At 40.8% G+C, this 9,207-nt stretch overlaps 2 protein-coding genes across 2 annotated transcripts; one reads left to right on the forward strand and one right to left on the reverse strand.

Annotated features, from left to right (window-relative positions):
- The first annotated feature begins 161 nt into the window (after positions 1-161).
- LOC116176999 (transcription initiation factor IIA subunit 1-like) lies at positions 162-8,608 on the forward strand. Its single transcript, XM_031495852.1, has 2 exons — positions 162-306; positions 7,298-8,608. The coding sequence occupies exon 2, from the start codon at positions 7,370-7,372 to the stop codon at positions 8,264-8,266; it is 897 nt and encodes a 298-aa protein (XP_031351712.1). The 5' UTR covers positions 162-306; positions 7,298-7,369; the 3' UTR covers positions 8,267-8,608.
- LOC116176998 (aromatic-L-amino-acid decarboxylase-like) lies at positions 396-6,040 on the reverse strand. The gene is made up of 2 exons (XM_031495851.1): positions 5,125-6,040; positions 396-1,880 (listed from the first exon to the last, which is right to left on the reverse strand). The coding sequence occupies exons 1-2, from the start codon at positions 5,437-5,439 to the stop codon at positions 453-455; spliced, it is 1,743 nt and encodes a 580-aa protein (XP_031351711.1). The 5' UTR covers positions 5,440-6,040; the 3' UTR covers positions 396-452.
- Positions 8,609-9,207: the final 599 nt, after the last annotated feature.

Consider the following 9,207-nt stretch of genomic DNA (forward strand, 5'->3'; position numbering starts at 1 on the left):
TATATCGTACCCTGTGCTCACTGCATCACATCGACCATCGTTGCAGATGTGGTGTTTAACGTGTTGGCACTGCTAATGGTACAAAACTGGTCACGCACGCTGTGTATATATATATATACGCCTATCATCATTCACCATCTAGTGGTAATTCTAAGAATGAATCGTCGTTGACGTTTTTCGATTCGGTATTGTGAGGTTATACAAGCAAAAAGTTTATTTTTTTAGTAGTTGTTATGAAAGGCTTCAATTTGTGTTTTTAATTATTTGATTTATGTGAACTACGTTCCTTCGTCCTTATTGCGTTGTGTAAGTACCTATAATCCTTAATTAGAAAAACAAGTTGCTTCTCTTAGACCATAACCTAAAAAGTAGATCTATATTTACTAAAAGCACAATATTTACAAACGTTTTATTAATAAATAGCACTGCGTAACAATAGGTTTGGAACAAGTTTAAGGTTTGGCATTCTCTAGAATCCTTTGGCATTTCTCTACGTTACTAATACTGAAATCGTTAAATTCTTTGTGAAAGAGGTCTTCGGTGGGTGTCGATCCGATAATTTCGGTTAGCAAATCGTCGTTTGGGGGGCTGTCCGTCTCGTCATCGGGTATGAGAATTGGTGTAGCCCCGTCGTACAAATTCGACTTGCTGAGTGACCTTGTGTAGATATCCCTTGATACGCTTCTAGTAAAGGAGAACTGTCTCGATTTGGTTCGCGTAAGTGGGGGTCTGACGACGAGGTCCGGCGATAAGGGCTTGTCTAGTGTTGCTAGCAGATCAGTTGCGCTGTCTGCGATTATTTTCCACGCTTGCTCGACATCCGGCTCTGTGGCGTACTCATTGACGACACAAAACCTTATGATATATTTACTTTTGACCATTGAGGGGATCATGTGCAGTTTACCCGAGGCGTTAATCATTGCCAGCAATGTTCGGTTAATCGATTCGGGACCTAACAGTCGAAAGCACACTAAACCGAGTTTAACGTCGTTGACCACCTCGAATCTTCGGTCCTTGAGCACTAAGGATTCGAAGTGTTTCGCTAAACGTATGTGATTACGAATGTACTTTTGTAAGCCTGATATTCCGTATTTGCGCAGTACGAACCACAGTTTTAAAGAGCGGAATCGTCGGCTCAGAGGGATTCCCCAGTGGCGGTAGTCGATCGCGTCGTTCGAGTTCGCGTGCTGGAGGTAGAGCGGTTCGACAATGAGAGCCGATGTGAGCTTCTTTCGGCATCGGACCCATAGGCAGGAGCAGTCGAAGTTTGTCAGTAGCCATTTGTTCGGGTTTGTGTTGAAGGAGTCTGCATACTCGATGCCGGCCATTAAGGGTTTCAGTTCTGGGCAGATGAAGGCGTTACCGGCGTAGGCGCCGTCGACGTGGAGCCAAACGCATGGCTGGGACTTGCAGATGGGTCCCAATTCTTGGAGGTTGTCGAATGAGCAGCAAGATGTCGAGCCTAAGGTTGTCGAAACGAAAAATGGCGTGAGCCCCATCGCCTCATCCTCCTCGATCGCCTTTTTTAAGGTGTCGCCTCTAAGTGAGCCGTTGTCGTCGGCATCCAAGATTTTCAGCCGAACCAAGAGGATTAGCGCCGCTTTTTCCACGCAGGAGTGGGCCTCTTTGGAGCAGTAGGCCACTAATTTTGGCAGAAAGGAGCTGTCGTCCAAATAGGAGTTATTTTGCTTGAGGTATTTTATGGCTTGATTTCGTGCTGCCAACATCGTGACGAGCACACATTCGCTCGCCGACGATTGTATCACACCGCCTCCCGTACTGTGCCTGTTATGCGTGATGAAGTCTGCAGGTAAACCGATCGCCTTTCCCAGCCAGTCCATTACTATAGTCTCCAGCTCCGTGCAGGCCGGACTGGCAGCCTGTAATTAAGTACAAAGTAAAAAAGTGCTCAACCAAAAAAAGAGTGCAAAGAATAGGATAGTGAGACAACCTCACGGTGAAAAAGGGAAACCGATTTGAACATTGGTCCCTAAGGGGGAGGGGGGGGGGGTCTCTAAGTACTACCCGGCCTAGGTCTTTTCCAGAACGTTTTGGTCTCGGTTTTGGTTATTTGAAGAAGTGCAAGGCTAGGAGAGTTAGGATAATTTCGAAATGACAGCTTATTAAACAGCCTAGAAAGCTCTGGGAAGGATCTCTAGGGAACCTCTAGAAGCTTTGTAAATACCCAATACTTTGGAGGGCGCCCTAAGTGCTTTCCATCCTCGTCCGACAGATTTGTCTCCTTCTTTAAAGAGCCTTCTAAATTTTTATTTTTATTTAATTTGTATAATAATATACAGGATGTCCGAAAAATATGAAATATCGTATATATCTTTGTAAATATCCATTTTTTCAAAAAATGTTTCAAAATATTTTTTTAATTTTTTTAAAACAAAAGCGCTACAAGTAAAAAAATGTGCGTTCCATACACTGCGAGATACACTCTGCATGAGAAAAGAAATTTCGTATTTGATATACGTAATGTGTACCGCGTAATGTGTGCCACAATGGTCTAGTCTAGTCACTAGTGGATGGATAGCCGGCTTGCACATGGCCGGCACAGGTTCGATTCTGTGCTATGGGAAAAATTTTTTTTTCACAAAGATGCGTATCCAATTCAGCGGAGTTGGACATTAGCTTATATAGGTGTATTATAACAAGTATAAATTGTACACAATTCTTGTGCAGATAAACCACATTTTTTTAGCCGAAATAGATTAAGAAATGGTTGGGTTATAAGGGGAGGAGGCTCTTTACACATAAACATTTAAAGACCGCCTGCCATACATTCAAAATCCTCCGACACTCCATTCTGCAGATATTTGCACTGAAAGCTTCGAGGTCACCAATGGACATATTTCTTCCAGACGTCCCAATCGCTCTTTGTGAGTACCCTCTTCCGACAATCCGTTCTGGAGATATAAGGGAATATATCCGATCATAATAAGGGGTCCAGGAGGAGGACTATGGTTGGTAGAAATTAATTCCTTTCGTTGAGACCTTTAATTAGAATGCCATGAAAGATAAAATTAATTTCTAATTTTCAAAAACAGCATCTCAGGAAATAATTCATGGGGCCCCCCCCCTTGAAGACAGCAAAATTTGATGGCCGTCTGGCACACCTTCAAGGTATAGGCTACATACTGAAAAAAATTCCAGTACTTTAGGACCATTCCCCGAGATCAGGGGTCGGCAACCTATTGAAACGGAAGAGCCATAAGTTACAATTTGCAAAAGTTCCCAGTTTTTAAAGAGCCACTAGAAATTTTCGAATCAATACTGTAATTTTGGTCATATACAGGGTCCTGCAACAGTGCGTCCGTCATTCCTAGCTTATACCTGGTAAAAAAGATTTAAAAAAAATCTTGTGTGCAAATGTCAAATACATGGTTGCGGATCTACAGAAATTATTTTTGAATGTACAGGGTGTCCCATTTTTACGGTGTCAATAAATAAACGCTTTTTTTTAAATAGAACATCCTGAATATTTGTACTTATTTCAATGTCATTTGTTGTAATAAAATAAGATCTATTAACATGAATTTCAAAAAAATGAACTAATTTTTTAGATAAATGCAGAGAGCCGTAACTTTACATCAAAAGAGCCTCATGCGGCTCGCGAGCCACAGGTTGCCGACCCCTGCTCTAGATGTAGTTCAAAACGGTAGAAGTGGGCCCGGACGGACGGACGGACGGACAAAACGCAAACGATAGCACATTTTTTTAATTCTTAAAAAAAATGCGCGAGAAATGCTTCAGGCATGCGCATTTTGAAGCAAACGCAGAAATGGCAGCGTACAGAAGTTTTAATTACATACGCTCGGAAACGGAGAAAGGAGGAGGAGATAAGTACCTTCACTTGTTTTAATATCCATTGAAGTACACCTACGCAGTTTTTCGCGATTTTCTAAAAAATATTTCGATTCGTCGGCATGCTTCTAAAATACTGTTGTTTTTAAATGAAAGTGGGCGCGCTCATTCAGAACATTATGTTAGATTTTCAAAAAACAAAATGGCGGACAAAAATGACGTAATTTTGTTGTATTTAAATGAAAGTCGATATACCTAATGGAGGTTTTAGGCGTACTAATTGCGAATCTGATGTTAAATATTCAAAAAACAAAAATGGAGGATCCAATATGGCGTATAACTTTTACGAAAAATTGTAAAAATCTAAAGAAAAGTCGGTACAGGTAGTGGAAGCTTTTGGGCGCGCTAATTGCGGATTTGATGTTAAATTAAAAAAAAAACAAAATGGAGGATCGAATGTGGTGGATAAAAATTACGAAAAATTGTTGTTTTTAAATGAAAGTTGGTGTAGTAGGGGTTTTTAGGTGCGCTGATTAAGAATCTGGTATTAAATTCAAAAAACAAAAAGAAAATGGCGGATCCAATGTGCTGGACAAAAATTACGAAACCGTCAGAAGACGATGCCAATTTACAGGTCGAAGATTAGATCAACTGATCCTTTGGCTTAGGGTTCTGTTAGTGCAGTATCAACCTATTAATTTAAAAGTCCCCATGAGGAATTGTATTTTTAGACTTTTGGCCAGCTTTTCGGAATTTGCAACCTCTGTGTACTGGCGCGATTTTTTTTCTCGGAAAAAATTCGAAAAATTGGGTAATGTTACATAAGAAATAATAAATAATTGTGAGAATAATTGTGTACAATTTTTCTATATCTTTTGTGGTAAAGGAATTGGGTTCCTAGGGGATCTTAGATGCTACACACCCTGTGTGCGAAGCTGCGATTTTGAATCGAAATTACAAATTTGAAGTTTGGAAGACGTGGACGGCTTTAAATTTTAAGCATTTTAAGACACAATTCTAAAATTTGTGCCATGAGGGTGAACGAGAAATAATTCGAAATTGAAACCTTGTTTCAAAATTTTGGGGTTGAAAAGCGCACGACATTTTATTCTAAATTCAAACTTGAAACCCTTTACTTTAAAACTTGAAGAGTGAAGCATTTTATAAAATTTGAAGAAAGATCATTTCAAGCACGTCAAATTCCATTCTAGTCAATAACGGGGCATTTTGGAAGATTTGTTGACATGATTAAAATTTCAAAATTTTATGGATGTTGTCTCTATTCTCTTCCTGTCTATTCCCACAGTTACTCACCCATGAAAATCCGATACATCCAATAGCGTCCGATAGCATATCGCCCAAAATCGACGGGAACGAGTTACCGGAAGGAAAGTACGCGTGAAAACGTGGATGCTGCCAATGCGTAACTCCTGGCATAATTTTCGAATCGACATCGTCCATGATGTTGTCCCATTCTTCGGGTTCCTGCGGGGCTTCCGCCGGTATGAGCTCCTTCAAGTATCCGGGCTCGACGTTCGGCGTCACCCTCTTCGAGTGCAACGTCGCCAAATACGCACAAATATAATCCACCATCTCTTTACCGCGAACGCGAAACTCTTCGACGTCCATTATTTTACACGAAAAATTTACTAGTCGAACACGTGCGAACTGTGAATGAATGAAGAGTTAGTTTGGTTATCTTTATAATCGCATCCCCCTCTTCATTAATCGTGTTTTCCTCTACGTCACCGCCACCACCATCGCGAACTCCAAGGAGACGCAACGTCTCGTAATACTTAGCGTAATTTATGTGTATCCCACTAGCGTTAATTACAGCTTGTAATGCGTACTTTAGCGGCTTCCTTCGTCGAATCAATCGAGTAGTAGTTTTATTTTTAGTTGATATGTTTTCTGCCCATTGTACCCAAGATCCTCGTGCGAAGAGTTGGACCAAGTTTTGAGAGTTCAATTAGCGGAGAATAAAAAAGAGAAATCAACCTGAGGGCTCTTCAATTAAAACGTCGAATGCAAACGGATGCTTGACCTATAAGAATTTTAATGTATACTGAGTACGTTCCAAACAATTTATCCCTATCGTTTTTTATGACAATTACACTATTACAAGGGAAACCCCTGAACGCACTGGCGCGAAAAGATTTCCCTCAGATGGGGGAACTTTCCTCACTTGTTTTTTTGTTGTTTGATTAACATATGTTAATTGACCAGTCGAGTAAATTAAACGCACCGTAAAATTTACTGACGTAATTTGTGACCAAATTATGTCTTTTACGTCTTTTCGGGTATGGGTTGAGCAAAAGGGCGTGGAAGAAGCACATGTTGAAATGAAAAAATGCAAGTAAATTCGCCTCAAGTTCAAGATATTTTAGTTTGATGGGAAAGCCCGACCTTCGCGTCCAAAAATAAATCGATGGATTGTATAATGATATTTATGGTCCAAACATTGCAGCATCCGTCGACCTTCTATTCTTTCAACAAGTGTATTTATTTAACCATATTAGTTAATAACAGGTAAAGTAATGATCTCTGTCAGTATTAGTGGAATAGGTTTTGGACGTGGTGGAAAACGCCATTAAATGCCATCTTAACAGCTAAGAAATCTGTAGGTAGTTTTTCTTAGTTGATTTAAACGTACACATCCTCTAACTACGTCGAGAAAGAGAACTGTGGTTGGTAGAAATTCATTCGTTTCGTTGAGATCTTCCATTAGAGTACTATGAAGTATATAACCAGTCCCCCCCCCCCCCCTCTCCGACCTTTTGTTAATGGGGAAGGGTGGTAGTTTGTACAAATAGTTTCCTTCGTCGAGACCTTTAATTAGAGTACCATGAAAAGTACTAATCAACAACCCTCCCCCGTGATCACCAGCCTCTGCCCCCCTCTCCCCCATTTTGTTAAGGGGGAAGAGCGGTAGTTAGTAGAAATTAGTTCTTTTCGTCGAGACCTTTAATTACAGTACCATGACAGGTAAAACAATTCCCCCAGTGCACGATACACCATACTACTGGCACACATTCAATGATCAAGTTCGTTCGTTCGCTGATTTGGTATGGGGAAAGGCGATAAATTATAGGGATTGGAACATGGTTCAACTTTGGAGGATTTTGGTCGGTGCCATTCGCAATCCCGCATGGAAGCAAAGTATGGGGGTTGTCTCATTGCGAGCGGGGTTGAGCTTTCTATGCTGCATACAAATTCAATATCGCCATTAGCCGTCAGAGCCCACGTATCTGATTGTTGAGGGGTGGTTTGCTGGGAATATTTTAGATTTTTCAGATCAAAGATTGAGGGCGTAGATACTTCCTACTAAAAATTGGGCTTGGAGTTGCACTAAAAAGTAGTACGTACTCTAGGCACGAGAAATCAGAAAGTAGCTTCCTTCTAGAATTTAGAATATTGGCTGTAAATGCTTACCCTTTCAATTCTCGTTCTTACGGCCCATATTAATTACACAAATTTTCACTTCTAGTTATTTGAAAACAAAAATGGTGATAGCAAACTGGACTGACGTATAGCTACCCGTAGAACTTATACATCGAACATGGCAACACCACTTTGTAAAATAACTGTTATGAAATTATATGAGGACGTGATCGACGACGTGATAAAGGGCGTCCAAGAGCTATTCTTGGAAGATGGAGTCGACGAGCACGTTCTCCAGGAGTTGAAGCAAACCTGGAAAAATAAGTTGGTTGCAACCAAAGCGGTGCATAACAAGTCTACCGACGTCAAAGACGCTTTAGTTAGACAAGCCGATCCAGTTCTTCCGCAGTTTGTTAAGCACGAGGGGAAGCCGCTCGCTCAAAACAATAACAATCAGGTTCCTCAGGTGGTCTCAAATACTTTAGTTCCAATTCAAATCACGTTACCCGCACAGCCCGGATGCAACACGGGCCAGCAAATTACGATACAAGTGCCCGTCTCGTCCTTGCAGGGTAATCAGTTACAAAAGGTGCTCACCGGCCCCCTCATCGCCGCCACGATGAGTCTGCCTCCTCACATAGCGACTTCCGTTCTCCAGCAACACGTCACTGCGGGCCTAAAAAGTTTAGAACAATGCAATACCATACCAAATCCGGTTCTTCAGACTGACGGCGCCTCGGACGAGGGGACGTCGCGACTGCAGCTCGACGGCCACGACGACACCTCGGACGACGAGGTGTCGGACGAATCGGTCGATTTGGACGACGATAAGGACGAGGACGAGGAGGACATCGCCGATGGCGGCGGAGGCGAAGACGATCCTTTGAACTCGGACGATGATATCAGCGAGGAGGATCCGACCGAGGTTGTCGACACGGACAACGTGATCGTTTGCCAGTTTGATAAAATCACCAGGGCGCGTAATAAATGGAAGTTCCATCTGAAGGACGGAATTATGAACATCAACGGGGAAGATTACGTCTTTCAGAAAGCTACGGGTGACGCCGAGTGGTAACTTTTCAGGTCGAAAACCGAGGGCAGAATGCAATCTTTGTTTATATTAACAATTGGCAGTTTTTTTTAATTTTACGTGTTAGTTCATCCCTGAGACAGTTGCTGTGATACACAACTTCAATCCTTACTCTGGAGGTTTTAAACAATGATTTTACTGTTGAATATTTTTTTTGTACTTTTTGCGTAGTTGTAACTACCATTATTTTCGTAGACTGTTGGATTTACATAACTGGTACAGTTAAGATAGATATGCACATACGTGTACAGTATTTTTTGATATGAGTAGTTTTAAGAAATGATAGTTATGTAATATGATAGGTAAATAAACTTATTTTCAAAAAGACGGTTTTTTTTAATGGTGAAACCAGAGATTCGGGAGTGCTTTGCCATTATTAGCGTTAAAAATAATGTTTTTCGCCTTTTAAATCTTGAGTGAGAATTTTTCTTGGTTCCAGATCACGTGACGTGTGCAAAATAAAATCCGCGTTGATAGTTGAGGTTCAGTTTATGTGAAACGCTGTGCTATCTCTGGTGTGTTCTGGAAGAATCGAATCGTTTTAGGTAAGTCATTTTTTTTAATTACTTTGGTAAATAAATAAAATAGAATCATAGACTGAAATTTTTTGCTGTCTGGTAAAGAGTACAGTTTCATCAATTTTTGATATGTTGATGGTAAAAGTATAAGAAAGAAAGAATATCCCCTTTACAAACACATCGCAATTCTTAAAGAAATATAATTTCAACTCAGTTTTTCTTTTTTACAAAACTACTCACAAAATGGCGCTACTAGGTTAAGGCGGCCATCTTTATCGTTAGCCTAGCCCAACTAATCACGCGCGCGTAATGGCCATTAATCAAAACCCAATCTTAGAAACTGAAACCTAGCGCTTGCTCCACTATTTTGGTCACGTAAAAGACATTAAGATTACTTTATCGTTTGTT

The sequence above is a fragment of the Photinus pyralis genome, unplaced genomic scaffold, assembly GCF_008802855.1.
Source record: "Photinus pyralis isolate 1611_PpyrPB1 unplaced genomic scaffold, Ppyr1.3 Ppyr1.4_LG7, whole genome shotgun sequence".
NCBI lineage: Eukaryota > Metazoa > Arthropoda > Insecta > Coleoptera > Lampyridae > Photinus > Photinus pyralis.

Excerpts from the sequence above, each read along its gene's own strand:
- LOC116176998 (XM_031495851.1), bottom strand. The coding sequence starts at position 5,439 with ATGGACGTCGAAGAGTTTCGCGTTCGCGGTAAAGAGATGGTGGATTAT. Across the intron at positions 1,881-5,124 it reads GATGTATCGGATTTTCATGG|GCTGCCAGTCCGGCCTGCAC; the intron begins GTGAGTAACTGT and ends ACTTAATTACAG.
- LOC116176999 (XM_031495852.1), top strand. The coding sequence starts at position 7,370 with ATGGCAACACCACTTTGTAAAATAACTGTTATGAAATTATATGAGGAC.